At 44.8% G+C, this 21,815-nt stretch overlaps 1 protein-coding gene across 6 annotated transcripts in view; it reads right to left on the bottom strand.

Moving 5' to 3' along the window:
- The window catches only part of LOC149845179 (protein ENHANCED DISEASE RESISTANCE 2-like), a 211,289-nt gene that overhangs the window by 64,028 nt on the left and 125,446 nt on the right, over positions 1-21,815 (bottom strand). For all 6 annotated transcript variants that reach the window (XM_089995582.1, XM_089995583.1, XM_089995581.1 and 3 more), the window contains exon 11: positions 2,408-2,503. In XM_089995582.1, the coding sequence (XP_089851708.1) occupies positions 2,408-2,503 (96 nt within the window). The remainder of the gene's footprint in view (positions 1-2,407; positions 2,504-21,815) is intronic.

The following is a 21,815-nucleotide window of genomic DNA, read 5'->3' as shown; positions in this document are numbered from 1 at the left end:
TTATGAGTGCTTGTCTTATTCAGTTGTTTTGTTTCGCTATCGGATAGAGTTAGTTACTCTTCGCCTATAGAATTACTTGGATTGCCATATTTGTGTGTTCTCATGTGTCGTTTACGCATGCTTTGAGGTCCTATTTGAGGATTGCAATGTTCCTTGTGGCAATAACACAATGCGTAGTATTATATGCTTATGTGTGATGTGATTGATATAACACGTGATAAGAAATGTTGGAAGTATGCGATAATATGTTTATGGTTCATGGAACCTTATTGGAGGAATGGGTGATCATGTGTTTTGTTTTACCATGTGAAGTGATACGATGCATATTGCTGATATACATGCTTGTGCCCATATTGGTGACTACTGACCCCAAGAGCGGTCGATGGTTCGGAGCAGTCGATTGTATTGATGCATGTATCACTGAGTAAGGTGTTTGTTGAGGATCGGATCTTCAAAGAATTATCTGTGAGGGTGTGTATGATCAAGACCAAGTAACCGGCTAGAGTGGTAGAATCTCTGTGAGGATATACATTGTCCACGAATGGGTAGCCGCAAATACGGTGAACTCCTGTGAGGAAGTGTTTGATATAAGACCAGGTATACCATCTAGGGCGGTTATTTCCTTGTGAGGTCGTACTTTTTCCCATACCTAGCGATCCGACGTGGAACTTGTGTTTTTTATTACAATAAAAGGGTATGGTGAGCTGTGATGATCTTCCGAGATTGTTTGGGATAGCCACTTATGAATCTATAGTTTTGGCTTTCTGCTTTAGCATGATTACATGTTGAACCCTGATGTGAGAATCAGATCTTTAGCGATTTTAGATCATGATCATGTTTTGGACCTTCTTTAGAAGGGTGGGCTTTTTCTGAGAAAGTATGACGCCTTAGTGAGTCATAACCGGTGACAGTTGGTTGCGTAAGGCCTTGAGAGATGGGAATAGTTTAAAGTGGTTCAGGATAAAGCATTTGTTAGAAGTAGTGAGAGCGACAAATGATGACCTGATAATGATTAGATGCAGAGACCACGTTTTAAGAACGAGAACAAGCTTGTTGCGTGGTAGTTCATAGCTTACGATCAAATGAATCGTCTTGCTACGTTTTGACAGTTGTGTTGCTTACTTGCTTTAAACTGCTTACCTACTTGCACTACTTACGCGTTTGCACTACTTATGCGTTTGCATTGCTACTCGCTTGCACTACTTACCCGTTTGCACTGCTTACCTATTTAACTGCATATCTACTTTAAACTGCTTAGCATACCGAATTAAATGTATTTAATTCAGTTTCCTATAGTCTCTCTTGTGCACCTACTAGTTTTTCGCAAAACTAACTCATTCTATGGGTACAGGTGATGATTAGGTACACCACGAGCGATAGCGCGATGACAAAATGGCTTCAAGACTTTTTCTTCCTGCTCTTAGCTCGCGTCCTGAACGTTTTGGGTTTGTAACGGATTTTCCTTGGGATATCCGAATTTTGTGAGTTTTGGTTCTTTTAGCTAACGGGTCCAAAGTTGTCAGCTTGCCTTCTGAATTAACAAAAGAATAGTCTTCCGCTGATTTTATGAACAAACTCTGGAGGAAAGAGATTTTTTCTAGCCTCTTGCCTATTTTCTGAAAGATTCGAAAGTTTGAAATTTTGGGGCGTTACAATTTTAGTCATTTTAATAAGGTTGAATCCTTCTAAAATTAAATACAACTAGTTTAATGCTAGATTATATATAATGTACAGCCATGCCCCCAGATCCTAATTTTTGAAAATTGACATATTGTACCAAGGGTATCACTATCATGTCGCTTACCCGCATCTACATCCATGTGACAGTTGACTTAGAGAATGCAAACTTGTCAAAGTAAAATTGAGAAATTTAAAAAGAAAAGTGTGGTTATATGTTTAAATGCCAATCTCAAGGGCATGGAACATAGAGTTCATGAGAAACTTTGGTTGAAATTTAAGTTTGAAGATTTATGAATAGAAGTCTCATAGATAAAATATTGCTCAAAAGATACTCCTTCCTTACCATATGCATCCATGTGACAGTTGATAACTTAGAGAATGCAAACTTGTCAACTAAAATTGAGAAATTAAAAAAGAAAAAAGTGTGGTTATTTGTTTAAATGCCAATCTCAAGGGCATGGCACATAGAGTTCATGAGAAACATTGGTTGAAATTTAAGTTTGAAGATTTATGAATAGAAGTCTCGTAGATAAAATATTGCTCAAAAGATACTCCTTCCTTACCCCTCCACCCATACACTCTCACAGAAAGAACTAAAGAGATATTGTGCATCGAAGTAAGCATTACATATAAGATTCGTATTTAACAGTTTATTTTCTTTTATAGGTTCCCAATTTTATGCAGTAAATGCAACACAAATTATGAAAAATCAAGTAGGTAAACTTACATTGGGAACCAATCAAGCTGCAACCTGTGGTACAGAATTGCAGTATGTCCATCTACTTCTTCAACCAAGCTACCAGACTGGAAACTACAGTCCCACCTAATAAGTTCGTAAAAAATATAAGTCCATGCATAAGTAGAAGAAAAAACATAGACCAGCATATGCTAATGACTGCATCATTATAATCACAAAGAAACCCCAATAAGCTTCAAATACATGGTCAACCAATTCATACAAAGTGTCAAACAGAATGTAAATATTATTCAGGATCAGAGCTGATAAAGAATTTCACAATTCCACCTCCAGACTCATGAACAACTTTCATATTACACTGCCAATGATGACATGATTAGATGTTTCAATCAAATAATGGATGAGACAGCCACAAATAACAGAAAGCATGCAAATATAGCAGTAAAAAACAAGCGAACACGTAATATTCTTAAAGTTGGCAAAACCAAAAGAACACTAAATAAAACAAGCATTCAATAATAAAAGTTATTGCTTGATCTCAAAACTCAGAAGTAACAAAACTACCACAACTATATCCATAAATGTATCTACTCTTATGATACTAAGCTCGATGTATAGGAAGAACTATATGTAAAAACCCACGTTTCAAAAAAAAAAACTTTTGGGTTGGACCTGGGTCAGGTTCGGACCCGACCCGGATCCATACCCGGGGACCCCCTCTCGTGTGCCTATTTAAAACACACGAGAGGGTAGGGTTTCTCATTCGAGAACTCTCCCCCTTTACCTCTGCCGCCCGCACCCCTCTCCCACTCGCGTCTCCTTCAACTCGCCGGAGAAGCCCGCCGGCAACCCCACCTACCGCCGACCACCCTCTCTGCCTCTCTCTTTTCCCCTTCCCACTACCTTCCTCCTGTAGCTCTCCCTCTCTTTGTTACCCTTGTTCCCCCTCTACTTCCCCACGCATACACCGGCAGGCATCCCCGGTCGGCGTCTGCCGCTCCCTCAACTCACCGGAGCTCTCGCCGACAACCCTCACCCAGTGTTCGGCCACCTGCAGCCGGAAGCCCAGCTATTGTCCCCCTTTCCCGAGCACCCTCCCTTCTCCCTCTCTCTCTCATGTTTCCTGTGTCAGGCCACACGCCACCGGGAAACACCCTCACCGGCCTTCGCAGGTATAACTCCCTCCCCCTTTTTTATCTTTTTCCTCTTTGTTTCCCCTTTCTCTGGCAGGACGGCAGGGGCTTGACCCTTGAACCACCTCCAGTAGGCAAGGGCTTCGCCCCTGCTTCTTCTATAAAACCCACGGTTTAAAAAAAATAAAAAATTTATCGGACCCGACCCGGGCCCATTAACGATAGGGTTTTTAAAAAAAAAACAACTCGAGAAGAGGATTTAAAAAAAAAAAATCCTCTTCCCGAGCGCCGCACCCCGCCTGCGATATCGGGTGGATTAGGGAAACCCAGCGTAGGAGGGCGAGGGGAGGCACACCTCCCTCTTGAAGCTCTTCGCTCCCCACGCGTCAGGCCTCTCCTCCTTCCCTGCGCACGCCGCCGACGTCGATCGCCGCCACCGCGACAACCACTGCCGACCGACGACGCCGACTGTAATAACCGCAAAAAAATTTATGCAGCATAACGAAATTATCTATATATATATATATATATAGTTAATTAACGTGAATTGGACCTGGGATCCGTTAGCGGATCCTAAAGAAAAATATGGGCATAGTTGAGTATTTTAGTAATACTATGTAAATAAATATAGTAATAATAGATTTTTTTCCACTATTGGACCCTAGTGGATCCAACCCCTGGATCCAGTGTGGTTCACGCGACCCGGATCCACATAGAAATAGGATCCAGCATCGCGGGTCGCAGGTCGGGGGGTCGGACCCGGACCCGGACCCGACCCACTCCCTGTAATAAACTTTTATTACAGGGAGGGATAAAGAGGGGGGGCCCGATAAGAGGGCCGCCCGATAAAATTGAAGAGGGAGGAAACCCTCTTCCCCGATAAGCCGCAGGTTAGGGTTCTTTTGAACCCTAACATTTTTTTTGAGAATGGGGGAGGGGGGAAGCCGAAGCCGCCGGGCTTTCTTCCTTTTTGGAAGGTCACCCACCTACAAAGGGGGACCCTGAACCCTTTCTTCTCCCTCTCTCGTTGTCCCATTCTCTCTCTCACTCTCTTCTACCTCTCTAAACTTCGAATCACCCTCCGATCTCGGGCTGCAGCTCGAGGCCTTGCAGTGAAGAGCCAACCTCGCCGGTGGTGGTGTTGTCCAGGCCGATCGACCCCTCTCGTGGATGCCGCAACACCCTCGCCGGATAATGGTAGGATTTCTGTGATTGTTTTTCAGGTTCATCATGGGTTTGGTGGGGTGCGGGTTGTCTAAAACCCAAACCGAATGATTTAAATGGGGGTGCGTATAATAAAGAGAGGGAATGCGAATGGGATAAATTTTTGGCTGAGTTCTGTCATGGGATTCTCGAATCCCTACACAGTTGCATCTGTTCCTTGTTATTCAAGGGGATCCCCAATTTGGGGGCCGGCTGTCGACCCCAAACCGAAATCCCCAAATCTGCGATTTGGGGGTTTCAGATTATTATGGAAAACAACAACAACAACAACAACAACAACTACGCCTTCATCCCAAAACAATTGGGGTCAGCGATATGAACCAAAAAAGAAATTCATTTTGGGTCTTCCACATGAATCCTTTTCCTCCAATCATTTCTATCCAACGCCATGTCCTCGGTGAGGTTCAAAGCATTCATATCCTTTCCTATCATCTCCATCCAAGTCTTCCTAGGCCTACCCCGACCTCTTTTAACTAATATATTTTCACATTTCTCCAACCTTCTAACTGGAGCATCATTAGGCCTTCGCCGAATATGTCCAAACCACCGTAAACGATTCTCTCGCATCTTATTTTCAATGGGTGCAACACCTACCTTCTTACGTATCTCTTCGTTCCGAATCTTATCTTTTATTGTATTTCCACACATCCATCTAAGCATCCGCATCTCAGCTACACTCATTTTTTGAATATGATGTCTCTTGGCAGCCCAACATTCCGTACCATATAGTAAAGCGGGTCTAATAGTCGTCCTATAAAACTTTCCCTTCAACCGCAATGGCATTCTACGATCGCACAGCACTCCAGTAGCACTTTTCCATTTCATCCACCCAACCTTTATCCTATGATTTACATCTCCATCAATTTCTCCATACTTTTGAATGATGGATCCCAAATATTTGAAATAATCATTCACCGGTATATCTTGCTCACCAAGCTTCACTACACTCCCATCACTACTTCGTTGCTTACTAAACCGACATTCCATATATTCAGTCTTACTCTTACTCAACTTAAAACCTCTAGCTTCCAATGTCTGTCTCCATAATTCTAACTTAGCATTAACCCCAGCTCTAGACTCATCAATCAAAACAATATCATCAGCAAACAACATACACCACGGTACATTTTCTTGAATTGATCTCGTAAGCTCATCCATCACTATTGCAAATAGGAAAGGGCTTAAAGCAGATCCTTGATGTAACCCAACCGATATCGGGAAATTGGTTGTCACCCCTCCACAAGTGCGGACATTGGTTACTACTCCTTCATACATATCTTTAATTATACTAATGTACTTGAGAGAAACACCTTTCTTCATCATTGTCCACCAGAGAACGTCCCTAGGTACTCTATCGTATGCCTTCTCTAAATCAATAAAAACCATATGCAAATCTTTGTTCCTCTCTCTATATCTTTCAATAAGTTGTCTAAGAAGATGTATAGCTTCCATAGTTGATCTTCCACGCATAAAACCAAATTGATTCTCCGATATCATGACAACCTTCCTCAACCTAGACTCAATCACCCTCTCCCAAAGTTTCATAGTATGACTCATGAGTTTTATACCACGATAGTTTGTGCAATCTTGTATATCACCCTTATTCTTATATAAAGGCACCAAAGTACTCTTCCTCCACTCATTAGGCATCTTATTTGTTCGCCAAATCAAGTTAAAAAGATTTGTCAACCATTCTAAACCTTTCTCTCCCAAGCATTTCCAAGCCTCGATAGGTATACCATCTAGGCCAACTGCCCTTCTTGATTTCATTTTCTTCAGATTATTATGGAAAAAAAAATATAAAAATAAAGAGGGGATTGTCCGTGTTTCACAGTTTCGTAAAAAGATGACTTTAGAGGTAGCAGTGGATAAACCCAAATTGGGAGGGGTTTTCTTCCAGGCTTGTGATGACGCATACTGATTTTTTTTTTATAAGTAATGTTGTAATACAAATTAGGCTTATGAAAATCTTGTTTAACAGATCATATCTTTCTTATTCTGAAACATATATCACGCTTGTGTTGATTTACGTTGGCCGATTGCATCCGTTCCAATCTATAACCCATTGAGTCATGACTCCACTTGTTCAGTTTTAATGTGGGAGTGGGACTCAGCCGGGTCAAGTGACTCGCAGATTTTGTTAACTTCTATTTTATATTCAATATAGTAAAAATATACTATATATATTACAAAAATATATACATTTCATAATTTCATAACATTTAGTGATATAACTAGAATTGAAGTACAAAAGCTAAGAAGTACGGAACTTAGATTCATCATATTTATGAGTCAATGCAAACATCACAATAAACTAATAAAGTACTATGTCATGATAAACTAATGAAACACTACTATGTACAAATCTCAAATTCCAAAATCAACTGATGTGAAAGGAGACCGTAGTTCTGGCCGATTGGTACAGCTGCTGCTTTGTGATTATAAGTTTTCCATGTTAATTCTGACCACCCACTTGATATTCTCGTTATTGCTCAATGTTGATGGTTTAGTCTGTAAAGCTATGCTGAACTATCATAGTTTATGATTAGCCGAGGTTGAATGTTTTATCCTGTAAAGCTATGCCAAACCATCATAGTTTATGATTGTCCGATGTTGATTACTTTATTCTGTAAAGTTATGTTGAACTTAGCATAGTTTATAATCAGCCGATGTTGATTAAATTATTCTGTAAACCTATGTTAAACATAACATAATTTATGTTGACAGATGCTAATGGTTTCATCCTGTAAAATATAGCATGTTTATGCTGGCCGATTGACACTATTTCATTATGTAAACCCTAACTTGTCTAGGTAAATTCCTGTTAGCCTATTTTTGTCTATGTATTATGCTGGGAGATATGGCATGCTTATGATAACTCATGTTAACTATTGAAGATACTGGTAGTTACCATGTTTGTGGGAAATTTTCATTTCAATATTGAGACCCTACATGATAATAAACTATGTAGAGCATACATAGAAGTTGTTACATATTAGATGTTGATTCAAAACATAACCTGGTGCACGCTGCAATCTTTAGACATGTGCCTTGCCTAATGGGCAAAACAGATTGGATTACCCAATACGGGTATTTGGGCTATTAGCCTGTGTGTTATGGAAAAAAAAATGATGAAAACTTAATCATAGAGTTTGTGCGACCGACTGGTTTAAAGGTACCGAGGTCGTAGTACTTTACAATTTAAAGGTACCCAAGCATTTAGAATAATGATCGTAATACTGATAAGAAACCTAAATTAAATTGTTTAGGGAAACCTTGCCCAAGGGGCGATACGGGTTAAGTACCTAATGAAGGTACGTGGTCTGGTTCAAGTATATTGGTAAGGAAATTAAATAATAACTTTTGTGCTTGACTGGTTTAAAGGCACCGGAGCACTTTGGGTGGGTTATGCAATTAAAATGACAAATGACTGGGACTGTTCTATGCACCTGGGTAAAATGACTAAGGTTGAGAATCCTACTACTATGATAGTAGAAAAAAGTTGAGGAAATGCCCCATACTTCGGGAAAATAACTCAATGAAAAGATTAACCCACTCAGATTCGGGCTTACCTTGGAGAGGGTAAGTGACACAAAACTCTGGGGACATGTGTTTGGTTTCGAGCGTAAAGCGACTCGTTGGTCCCAGTCCTCAGAGTCGGGGGACCCGGACTACCAAATGTGTCCTAGGCGGTAGTTCTATGTTCTTCTGCAGAAGTTAGGGATGCATCCTGTTTTGGTTTTGGCCTTTGGGAGTTTCTCTCGGTCACTGGCCGGTCCCTTGGGATTTTCAGTTACAGTTAGAATGTTCGGGTTAATAAAACAATCTTGAATAATATACCCCCGAACGTTCTCTTCTGTGATAGTTGCCTTGGCCCGTGTGTACCCGCGGGATAAGAAAAGATAAACATCAACTAGAACAGTTAGGTATCACTGTGTTGGAGTCATTAAAGAGACAATTGCATACTCTTTCATCATGCTTTATATTCGGTGCTTATGATGAAACGACATCCTAAACTGTGTATATATTAGTTAATTGAATTATGGATGTTATTCATGTTAGTGTAAGTTCTGCTTTAATTGCTTAATACCTTGCTTAATTGTTGTAGTTGCATAAAATGTTTTTTGTGCTTAAGTATAACTGTTACATAATTTACCTTTCTATTCAGATATATGTCTATTATTGCTATTGCATCGAATTCCTTATGTGTTTATGTTTAGACTGAAATTCAAACACGACACCCACATCACACTTGACACATGATCTACTTGCAAGAATAATTGCAGTTTTCCTACTTAGACGTGGTAGTCTAATTCCTATAACTTTTATCATTTTCAGGCAAAGAGTAGTCCATGAGCGAAGCGGGATGAGGCGCTGACCAGGACTGGATCTATTTGTTCCCTGGCGGTCCTAATTGCTTTTTGATTGAAATTTTTGTTTTAAGACTGATGATGTGATAAACTCTGTTTGGATTCTATTATTATTGAAATAAAAATAAATGGTGTGGTTGCTTTTACCTTCCTGTATCGTTCTGAAATGCTTAACCCTGGAATCATTTGTTGGTTTCATCAAAAAAAAAAATCCTGAAAATCTGGGTTAAAATTTTGGGGCGTTACACCGGCGATCCTCTTCCCAGGTACGTTGTCTCCTCCCTTCGCCTCTCTCTCTCTGTTATCTCGTCGGAAGGCACGACAGGAGGCCGATGGCCCCTACCGTGCCCACGCTCTTCACCTCCCTCTTTTCCCCCTTCTTAAGGGTTTTGCCGGGAGGTCGACAGGCGGTGCACGGCCCCTGCCGCGCCCTCCCGCTCCCTCTGTGACCATCGGAGGGTCGACAGGGTGCCTGTAGGCCCCTGTCGTCTCCTCCCTTTCTCTTGGGGTTGACAGAGAGCCGGCAGAGGGCCAGTCTCCCCTGCGGCACCCCCCTCTCTTCTCGATGGGCTATCGGACGACCGACGAGAGGTCGGCAGTCCCCCTGCACCCTCTCGCTCTCCCTGTGCCATGTTTTTTCTTTTTTTTTGGGGTTGTTGTCGTCGTGGCCCTGTCAGGCAGGGGTCGAGGCCCCTGCCATTAGTCGGTTCTTCAGGCAGGGGCCCAGGCCCCTGCCATCCCTTGTTTTGTTAGGCAGGGGCTGAGGCCCCTGTCATTCCCTTTTCAAACGAGCGGGAGCCAAGGCCCTGCCGTTTATATTTACACCAGACAGGAGCCGAGTGTAAAGGTCGGAAAAAAAAATTGTTTGGATCGGGTCAGATCCAGATCTAGACCGGAACCGGATCCAAAGGGGGGACGGGCGATCGGGCACCCCGACCGCCTCTCCCGTGCCTTTTAAGGTCGAGGCAAGGGAGGTGAGGGAGGGTCACGAAACCCCCCGCTCGCTGTCTACCTCCCGACTCTCTCTCCCTCACTGTCTCTCGTTCTCTCTTCCCTTCTCCCTTCGACGCCGCCGCCGCCACCTGCGACCTCCCTCCGGCGCCGTTGCTGCCGGCCATCTCCTTCCCTCTCTGTGCTGCGAAGGCTCCGGCGACCCCAGGTACGCTTCCACCTCCCCTCTTTTCTCTTCCTCCTCCTCTTCCACTTCTTCTTGGTGTGGGGTCGACCGACAGGGGGGCAACACCCCCTGCCGTCGCCTCTCATCGGCAGGGGGTTACCCCCTGCCTTTCTCAAGATCGACCGACGGCGGGGGGGGGGAGTTGAGCCCCCTGTCGTCGGCAGGGGGACTCCCCCCAGCCTCTCTCTCTTTGGGTCGATTGAGAGGGGGGCTGAGCCCCCTGTCGTCGCCATTCGCCGGCAGGGGGCTCCGCCCCCTGTCACTTATTGTGTCGGCAGGGGGCTCCGCTCCCCCTGTCCCTCTTGTTTTGCCGACAAGGAGCGAAGCACCCTGTGTCGGCCCACCCTTTCGGCAAGGGCTTCTACCCCTTGCCTTTTTGTGGGTTTTTCGACAGGGGCGGAGCCCCTACCTCTTCGTGGTTCTTTCGGCAGAGGGGCTCGCCTCCCCTCTTCTCTGTTTTTCCTCTGTCAAGGCAGGGGAGGGGCCGAGCCCTCCTCCCTGCCTCCTGTTACGGCAGAGGAGGGGCTCGCCCCCCTCCTCTCTGTTCCCTCTATTTGGCAGGGGGGGCATGACCCCTCCCTGCTTCTGATATGGCAGGGGAGGGGCACGACCCCTCCCTGCTTCTGTTACGGCAGGGGAGGGGCACGACCCCTCCCTGCTTCTGTTACGGCAGGGGAGGGGTCGAGCCCCTCCTCCCTGCTCCTTGTTCCCTATCATGGCAGGGGAGGGGCTGAGCCCCCTCCCTGCTTCGTGTTATGACAGGGGAGGGGCTGACCCCCCTCCCTGCTCTTTGTGTTGGCAGGGGAGGGGCTGAGCCCCCTCCCTGCTCGTTGTTTTGACGGGGGAGGGGGTCGAGCCCCTCCCTGCTCCTTGTTGCGGCAGAGGAGGGGGTCGGGCCCTCCCTGTGCCTCTTCGTTGTTTTTCGGTGGGCCGGGGCAAGCCCCCTCGCTTCGCTTTTCCCTGGCATCAGGCAGGCCTCCGTTCGTGGTTGACAGGTAGGGGCTTTGACCCTGCCTCTCTTCTGCTTTGTCAGGCAGGGACGCAACCCTGCCTGCCCTCGCTTTATGAGGGTAGGGGTGCAACCCCCTGCCTCCTCGGAGTCCGCTGACAGCAAGTCAGCAGGGGCTCACAGCCCTTGCCCCTGCTTCTTATGCTTATAGCAGGTGTGCATGTGCACGATGTCCTTGCCTCTGCTTCCATTACGTCAGGACGGCGTTAGTGCCCCTGACATTCTAATTTCGTATTAGCTTGCAAAGATCGTTACTTTTGCAGCTCGTACGGCGGGTCCAGCTCGCGCTCCGCGACCCAAGCCGCCAATCGCGTACATCCGCGGACGACAGCAAGCTTGCAACTCTCAAAGGTAGGGGAAGATTGCACAGAAGACTTAGACAATTGAATTAAGTTCAATTAACTAAAAAGGGACCATTAAATAAATATATATATATATATAGAAATATATATATATTTATACGAGTACACATTTAACTCAAGGACGCGGTTTTGCGATCCTTGTCCTTTACCTTGCCGTCGCGCATCGCGTGAAGGATATGCGTTGCACTTCTGTTTACAGTCTTTACTTTGTCGTCGCGCTTTGCGCTAGGCTCTTGCTTTTGGATATGTGTTGGTATTGCCTTGCTATTGCAGAGCTGCAGGTCCTTGCTCTTTGCGTATGCTTTAAAGGCATCCTCGTGGAGGATGCAAGGGGAATTTACCCCTCTCCCTCTTGCGACAAGAGTTCAGTCGGGAGCGAGCGGCACATCCTCGTCTAAGGAGAGGGATACCTCGCAAGGATCTTGGCTCTTCGTGCGTGCAGTCCTGCAGAGTCGACTTGAGGTTTCAGGGAGCTGCGCAAAAGCATCAAAGACTGCTCCAAATCGAAGCATTTGGAAGGATGTGACTGGCTGGTTCTGCTCGCCTTTTTGGCATATCTCGGGTGATCACGAATGGGGGTTCGAGCGAACTTCTTAGCGGGTGTCCTGTTGAGAAACTCGTATCCCGTCTATCAAGGCCGGTGTCGAGTCATGCGAGGTATGTAGATACCCCGATAGCGGATGTGATTCGAGAAAATCGCATGCATAATGTTGGCACAAGGTACTGCTGCTTCAAAAGATAAAGTAAAGTTGATAAACTTTACATCTTTGTGAAACACTCTTGTTGAGGCTTCTATTGAGGAGTTATACCCCTTTCATCCTAGAGTACTTATAGTCGTGCACGACACGTCTAGTACTGCGATGATTGGATGAGACGATTGTGCGACCTCGAACAACGCTAAATGCAAAATGTTGTAATCACATAAATGGCCTCACATTCGCCTTCACAGGTAAGATGCTCGAGTGGTTTAAATACCACAGCATAGAATGGGTCGTTCGTTAAGCAACCCCTAACGTACCTATTCGCTTCTGGTTGTCTGTCAAGGGAGAGGACAGAGTGGTACAAACGCCAATGGACAGGTTGTTAACAACCACCCTACGGGCAACGATCCGGCCTCCCCAGTCATTGGAGTTAGGGGAAAGGGGCTACATTAGTTAGCTCAACACTTCTGCAGAAGTTGGATGCATTCGTGGCATAGCCTCCTTTGGGGAATTCTCTCTCGGCTAAAGCCGTTCCTTTGGAGAGAACTCAACTAGCTATTCGGGTTATTGAAAATACATAGAATAACAAACGCTCGAACTAGTTTCAGTTGGTTCTACGTTTTGCCTGCGCGTACCCGCAGGTTCGTAATTATCGAAACATAAGGTCTATTTGTGAGATTCGATTGCACTACTGCTTCACTTGAACTACTGATTCGCTTGCACTACTGCTTCGCCTGCACTACTAATTCGCTTGCTTGCTCGATAGTTTAGTATGCTACTCGTTGAGTTGAGCACGCCTGTCAAGGCGTTACTCTAGTTGGTTAAACTGCTTACGCAGTTCTTTGCGGAGTAAAAAGGAGTTTCTCATACTAGTTAAATGCTTATAATAATAGCATTATACCAGTTGCTACATATTAGCATGTGACTTGCTTTATCCCTTGGTCGAACTGTTTGGTGCTTATTGTAGCGTAGCACTTGTTGGCTTGCATCTCTTATGATTGATGTGATTGCATACAACTCGTAATCTACGAACTGGTGGCAACTAGGATTGATGTGGCCGCTTGTCTTATAAGCTGCTTACATATTGTGATATAACTATTGTCGTATGATTGCTTATGAATGGCTTGTGATGTAATGGTTTATGCCTTACGATTAATTGAATTACTTGTTCATGGACTGAGCCATTTTATGGTAATTATATGTTTTACGAACATTGTTATGAGTGTTTGCTTATTCAGTTGTTTTGTTTGGCTGACGGGTAGAGTTAGTTACCCTTCGCCCATAGAATCAACTCAATTGTCATATTTGCGCGTTCTCATATGTCGTTTACACATGCTTTGAGGGCCTATTTGAGGATTGTAATATTCTTTGTGGCAATAACACGATGCGTAGGATTTTATGCTTCTATGTGAAGTGATACGATGCACATTGCTGATATGCATGCTTGTGCCCATATTGTGGCTACCGACCCCGAGGCGGTCAATGGTTTAGAGCAGTCGATTATTGATGCATGCATCACTGAGTGGGGTGTCTGTCGAGCACCTGATCTCCAAAGGATTATCTGCGAGGGCGTGTATGATCAAGACCAGGTACCCGGCTAGAGTGGTAGATTCTCTGTGAGGATGTACACTGTCCACGAACGGGTAGCCGCAAAGACGGTGAACTCCTGTGAGGAAGTGTATGGTCCAAGACCAGGTATACCATCTAGGGCGAAATTTCTTGTAAGGTTATACATGTCCCAGACCAGGTGATCCGGGCGTTGATCTTGTTGTTTTTATTAGTGGCTATTGACCCTGAGAGCGGTCATTTGTGTGGATGCGTGTATCGCAATGATTTTCATTGGATATGGCATTTGTTAGGGACTGATCTCCCAAAGGTTTCGCTCTGAGGTTATACATTTCCCAGATCAGGTGACCCGGCTAGAGTGGGAGATCTCTGTGAGGATGTAAACTGTCCACGAACGGGTAGCCGCAAAGACGGTGAACTCCTGTGAGGAAGTGTAGGGTCCAAGATCAAGTATACCCTCTAGGGCGGTAATTCCTTGTTCGGTCGTATATCTCTCGGACCAAATGATCGGGCGTGGATCTTGTGTTTTTGCTTACCATAAAAAGTTATGGTGAGCTGTGACGATCTTCTGAGATTATTTGTGATAGCCAACTATGAATTCATAGTTTTGGCTTTTTGTCTAAGCATGATTATATGCTTGACTCAGGTGTGAGAATCAGATCGTTAGCGATTTGAGTTAGTGATCATGTTTTGGACTTTCTACGGAAGGGTGAGCTTTTCTGAGAAGGTATGACGCCTTAGTGCGTCATAACCGGTGACGGTTAGCCGCGTGAGACTTTGAGAGATGAGGATAGATTAAGGTCGTTCAGGACAAAGCGTTGGTTAGAAGTAGCGAGTGACAAACTATGTCCTGGTGGTGATTAGATGTAGAGACCTCGTTCTAGGAACGAGGACAAGCTTGTTGCGTAGTAGTTCACAGCTTACGATCAAATGGATCGTATGCTGCGTTGGTCAGTTGAACTGCTTACTTGCTTTGAACTGCTTACTTGCGTTGAACTGCTTACTGTTTGCACTACTTACGCATTTGCACTGCTTACTCGCTTGCATGCTTTATTCGCTTGTACTGCTTACGTGTTTGCACTATTCACCTGCTTGCATTGCTTACCTGTTTAACTGTATATCTGCTTTAAACTGCGTAGCCTACTGAATTAAATGTACTTAATTCAGTTTCCTGTTAGTCTCTCTTGTGCACCTACTAGTTTTTCGCAAAACTAACCCATTCTATGGGTACAGGTGATATTTAGGTACTCTACGGGCGATGGCGCGATTGCAAGATGACTTCAAGACTTCTTCTTCCTGCTCTTAGCTCGCGTCCTGGACGCTTGGGTTTGTATCGGATTTCCCTTAGGATATCCGAATTTTTGTGTGTTTTGGTTCTTTTAGCTAACGTGCCCAGAGTTGTCAGTTTGCCTTATGATTTATCAAAGAAAAATCTTCCGCTGATTTCATAAACCAACTCTGAAGCTTAGACATATTTCTAGTCTCTTGCCTGTTTTTCTAAAAAGGTTCGCAAGTTTGAAATTTTGGGCATTACACCGAGGCCCTGCCATTTTCCTGTTCTGTCAGGCAGGGGCAGGGGCCCCTACCATTATTCGTTCTTCTGGCAGGGGCCTCGCCCCTGCCATTTCCTTGTTGGGTCAGGCAGGGGCCGCAGTCCCTGCCGATTGTCGTTTTGTCTGGCAGGGACTGAAGCCCTGCCCCTCATTGGGTTGGAGGGGCCGAGGCCCCTGTCATCCAGCTTTGTCAGGCAGGGACCGAAGTCCCTGCCATTTTATTACTCTTGTGAGGCAGGGGCCGAGGCCCCTGCCATTGCCTGTTGTGACTGACAAGGGTCGAGGCCCCTGCCATTCACTGCTTGTCAGGCAGGGGCCGAAGCCCCTGCCATTCGTTGCTCTGTTTGGCAGGGGCTGATGCCCCTGCCATCCGCTGTCTTGTCATTTCGTGGTTTGGTCAGGCAAGGGCCGATGCCCCTGTTATTCGTTGTTTCGTCAAAGATCGTGGGCCACCACCGTTCTATTTCTTTTTCTGTTAGGCAGGAGCCTTGACCCTGCCACTCATCAGTTTCTGCCGACAAGGCGGGTCTTACCATTGCCCTTTTGTTCTTTTGATGGCTATGTCATAATAACTCTCACACTTTTGCAGACTTCGCATCGAACCCCGCTCTGGCTCCGCAGCCTGAATCTCGTATCATCTATACTAGTAGACGCACGCAGCTACACGACATCCCGAGGTAGGGGAAAGTCGCACGAAGGGTTTGTATGAATGAAATAAAATATAAGGATTCTGTGATAGAATAGTTTATTTGGCATACATGCTTACCTGTAGGATTACTTAACTTGTGATTGTCGGTTTTGCGTCTCCTCACCCTTATTCTTTTGAAATTGCATGTTTAATGTAAAACTCTATGAGTAGACTCATTTCTAGAAAGAAACCCACGACAATTGCCACTGTAACCGGACCTTAAGACAGGTACGGTATAAGTTTTTTGAGAGGTAATAAAGTACCCTGAAGTGGGCAATCAACCCCTTATAGATATCAATGAGATTATGTCGGCCTCCATAGGCCAATTGCTCAAAGAGCAATACATGTCATGTATGAACTAAAAGAATCATAAGACATTAATTATTGTCCTCTCATCATAGTCGTACCTCTAGGAAGGTACGACCGTACTTTTGGACAAGTACGTCACATGTGTGTTACGATGTTTGGAGGATGAAGTTGTAGTAACTTCGAAGCGTGCATTTAGCACAATGCTGAGATCACATAAATGGTGACAACTCGCCCTCATAGGCAAGATGCTCGAGTGGGTCTAACAGACCAGAGCATGTAGAATGGGGCGGCGGTTAAGAAACCCTGTCGTACCCATTCGACCTTCACGGTTCATCAAGAGAGAGGATGGATGGTACAAAAACTCCGATGGACAGGTTGTTAACAACCACCCGACGGGCAAAAGACTCGGCTTTCCCAGTCATCGGAGTTAGGGGAATTGGGATAACCATAAATTATCATAGGTGGTAACTCCCAGGTACTTCTGCAAAAGTTGGATGCATCCATGGGCCACGAATGCCTTTGGGGATTTAATCTCTTGGTCACTGATCGTCCCCTTAGGAGCGGACTCAGTCAGCCATTCGGGTTAATGAAAACACCTGACATAATAAACCCCCGGATCGGATTCGGTTGTTTCTACGTTTCGCGTCCGTGCGTACCCACAGGTCAGTTAATATCAGAACTTAAAGAATATCTTTTTAAATAGTTGTAGATGATTAAGAGTTCCACTCCTTGAAATGCTTCAAACAATAGCTCTTTGCATATGTTACACTTGTTAGAATAGATTATAATTGTATTTGTTGTTTTAATATAATAAACTGTTTATCTCATGAATATCCTGCTTTATTTTATTCTACTTATCTATTCGTGCACCTACTGGTTTGTTATGAAACTGACCCATTTCATGGGCAAGTGATGAGTAGGACTTCACAAGCGGCTGATGGCGTCGTGCAACATGGCTCAAGATTTCTCTTCTTTCTGTTGGAGGTTTGGATCTAAGTTTTTGAGTTTTTTTTTAGATTATTGAACTTTGGGAAAATGCTCATTTTGTAATAAACTGCAGATTTTTAATCTATTGCCTTATTTCCTCAATTCCCTTAAGTTGTTGTTCATGTGAATGATGGTTTTTCAACTAACGTACCCAGGATTGTTGACTTGTGCTCCTTTCTAAATATCTTTCGTTGTCGCTTCTAAAAGTGAAAACTTTAAATCTTTGAAAGGTTTTTCGATAATGTTTTCGAAATCACAAGTTGAAATTTTAGGTCATTATAACTTGGTATCAGAGTCAGGTTAGAAAGAGGTGAATATTGACTATTGAGCATTCCATCGCATTGTAAGTAAGTCTTTGATATTTTATAGCATGTTTAAACTAAATTATATTCTTGTCTTTATTCGTAGTACGGTACGAAAGATGGATTTGTTTGCTGGTTCTAGTAGTAGTCATGGTAGGGGCACGCGTAGGGAGCGTGGCCGTTCCGTAAGGGAGAGGGGCGGACATGGGATGTTCAGGGCTGGTTACTGGGCTAACCGCCCTCCTCTACCCATTTTTACGGATGAGCAATGCTTCCCACTACCGATCGCCTACCAAATACCCTTGGCAGCAACGTGGGCTGAAGTGTATGCTCGAGAAGGTGGATTCGCGCCTTCGCATATTCAGGTGCACCATCAGACACCACAGGAGTCATCAGGAGATTTTGTTCCCCCTGAGTTAGCAGAGGAGTGCGTATTCTGTGGAGAATCAGGGCACATCATGGATGCTTGCCTCCGCAAGGCCGAGCATGATGGCAAGATCGCAATTTTGACTGCATGCGAGCAACCACCACCTCCAGCAGACCTAGTGGGCGGTGTATCACCCACATACACACCTGCGACTGATTCTTCAAGTTATAGTCTTGGCTCACCGGAATATACTCCGGCGACGCCCCTCTACGGGCAAGAGACCTCCTATGGGGAGCCACCTCCCTTCACCCCTAAGCGCAGATTCAGGCGCACAAGCAATAGAAGGGAATATCTTAGGAAGTACTCTAGATGTCCCTAAGGGGAGGTAGCACTTACCAAGTTTTGTTGGAGTCTGTGAACTCATTTATAATTACATAATAGAACTTTTGTTTGTGTACCAGCACAGCTGGATTCGAAATAAATGACTTTCGTAATAAAGACATATATTTTGTCTTTGCTCCTATACTTATGTCTTCTTGTGCTTCTTCGGTATTTTAACTCTTATCTTTGGTTACTTTTTAAGGATGACGGGGAACTCAAGAAACAACATGACTGATGAGTTGCGTGAGCATAGGGGATTCATAATGGATACCCTCAACTCCTTGGCAGAGGCGATTCGTAGCCAGGGTCGCCCCCAGCAAGATCCGGGTTCTCTTGTTGGGAATACACCAACCGCCACATATGAAAAATTTCTGAAGCTTGACCCTCCTACCTTCTCTGGCAAGGTTGACCCTGACTTGGCGGAGAGTTGGGTCAAAGAGGTGGAACGGGTGTTCCAAGTGTTGTCTGTTCTTGACGATAAGAAGACGATGTTCGGGTCCTTTTGATTGAAGGACGACGCTCGCGAGTGGTGGGACACTACCCGGGAGGTGCAGTTCCTAAGTGCTGAGGTGATTCCTTGGGAGGCCTTTCGGAGGGCTTTTCTCAGAAACTATGTTCCTCCTCATGCGAGGGAAAAGAAGAAGGTAGAATTTCTGGAGTTGTGCCAAGGCAGCTTAAGTTTGAACGAATATGTCAGCAAATTTCAACGGTTGGAGCGCTACTGTCCTCACCTATTCGAGGATGATCATGAGCGGGCTGGGAAGTTCATTCGTGGACTGAAGGAAGGACTCAGGCATAGGGTTCTCACCAGCATGCCCGTGACTTTGTCTGCGGCTGTAGCAACAACCACCCTACTGAACGAAGATTGGGAGCGTTCAAAGAGTGTACAGGCGAAAAAGTCACCCGCGACAGGTGGTGATCAGAAGAGGACCTATTCTGGCGGCCACCATTACCTGTGAAGACTAAGGGAGGGAAAAAACAGTTCCCTCCAGCAAAGCGTCAACGACAGCAGGGCCATCCACCGCCCAGACAGCCATCTGGAGATAACTGCCCCTAGTGCAAGAGGCCTCATGTAGGACAATCTTGTCCACGGGACACTGGCGGATGACTGTATTGTGGCAAGATGGGCCATTTCATACGCGACTGCCGATAGAAAGCAACAGATGACCTCAAGCGAAGCGGCAACATATCTCAGCCTCCTCGACCACCTTATCAGCAGCAACAGCGAGCACAACCAAGCAGTGTCAAGGAGTCGGGTCGAGTTTATGCAGCCACGGTCGAACAATTGGAAAAAGGGGATCTCGTTCAAGGTACCATTCTTGTTACTGGTCAAGCAGCTTTTGCACTTTTTGATTGTGGTGCCACCCACTCATTTGTTTCAAAAAAATTTGTAGAACAATTGCACATAACTGTAAAACCACTTGACAATGCTTTAAACGTGTATAACCTCGTTGGGAAGAACACGGTTTGCGCCAATTACATACTTGAATTGGATGTAGTTGTGGCAGAGCGGCACTTGCCTGCTTGTGCCATCCTGCTTGAGATGACAGAATTCGACGTCATCCTAGGCATGGATTGGTTAAACAAATATCATGCAAAGATATTTTGCCGTGATGGCAAGATCATTTTATCACCTTCGGCTCTCCGAGAGTAGAATTCAGAATTCCCAGACCTGTGCGAGCAAGCCGGATGATCTCGGCGCTTAAGGCGCAGAACTTCTTGTGGAAGGGATGCACGGCCTTTTTGGTTAGTGTTAACCAATCGGATCCAATGCATATTCCCATCAGTGAGCTGGATGTTGTTCGTGATTATCCCGACGTTTTTCCTAAAGAACTATCGGGACTTCCGTCATCTCGTGAGGTAGAATTCAATATTGAATTGCTACTAGGTACGACGCCAATCTCTAAAGCACCTTACAGGATGGCGTCAGCTGAGCTTGAGGAGCTCAAGAAGCAGTTGCAGGAGTTGTTGGATCAGGGATTCATTCGCCCAAGCGTATCTCCTTGGGGAGCTCCTGTGCTTTTCGTGAAGAAGAAGGACGGGACCTTGCGTCTGTGCATCGACTATCGAATGCACAACCAGGCCACGATAAAAAACAAGTACCCATTGTCGCGTATCGAAGACTTGTTTGATCAATTACAGAAGGCTAAAGTTTTCTCGAAAATCGACCTTAGGTTTGGATACCATCAACTCAGAATTAGGAATGATGATATTCCTAAGACGGCTTTTCGGATGAGAGACGGACATTACGAGTTCACAGTCATGCTTTTCGAACTGACCAATGCCCAGCAGCTTTCATGGACTTAATGAATAGGGTGTTCAAGCCATTTTTGGACACCTTCGTGATCGTATTCATCGACGACATCTTGGTGTACTCAGAAAGTCGAGAGCAACATCGGGAACACCTAACCATCGTGTTGGAGACCCTGCGAAAGGAACGTTTATATGTCAAGTTCTCTAAATGTGAATTTTGGCTCGAAGAAGTTATGTTTTTAGGACACGTTATTTCTAAGGAAGGAGTGTTCGTAGACCCTGCAAAGGTTGAGGTTGTACCCAGTTGGCAGCAACCAAAGAACGCACGTGATATCAGGAGTTTTCTTGGACTAGCAGGTTACTACAAAAGATTCATTCAGGATTTTTCAAAAATTGTGTTACCCCTGACGAAGTTGCTGAAGAATGAGGCTAGATTCTTATGGGACAAGAAGTACGAGGCGAGTTTTCAGTTATTGAAGGAGCGACTTACCAGTGCTCCTATTTTGACCTTACCTTCTGGTAAAGGCGGATTCGTGATTTATATTGATGCCTCTGGGTCAGGCCTAGGGGTCGTGCTGATGCAGAATGGGAAAGTGATCTCTTACGCCTCTCGACAACTTAAAATTCACGAGAAGAACTACCCAACTCATGATTTAGAGTTAGCTGCAGTAGTGTAACGCCCCAAAATTTCGACTTGCGATTTCGAAAACCTTATCGAAAAACCTTTCAAAGATTTAAAGTTTAATATTTAAAAACAACAGCGGAAGACATTTAGAAAGGAACACAAGTCAACAATCCTGGGTACGTTAGCTGAAAAACCATCATTCACATGTACAACATCTTAAAGAAATTTAAGAAATAAGGCAATCGATTAAAATCTGCAGTTTATTACAAAATGAGCCTTTTATTCCAAAGTTCAATAAATCTAAGAAAAACTCCAAAAAATCCCAGAGCCAAGCCGCCAGCAGAAAGAAAATGAATCTTGATCCACGTTGCACCACGCCATCGGCCGCCAGTGAAGTCCTACTCCTCACCTGCCCATGAAATGGGTCAGTT

Source organism: Nuphar pumila, chromosome 2 (genome assembly GCF_984573655.1).
Source record: "Nuphar pumila chromosome 2, dmNupPumi1.hap1.1, whole genome shotgun sequence".
Lineage (NCBI taxonomy): Eukaryota > Viridiplantae > Streptophyta > Magnoliopsida > Nymphaeales > Nymphaeaceae > Nuphar > Nuphar pumila.
Note: the sequence above shows the minus strand (reverse complement) of the source record. Positions and strands in the feature narration are given on the sequence as shown.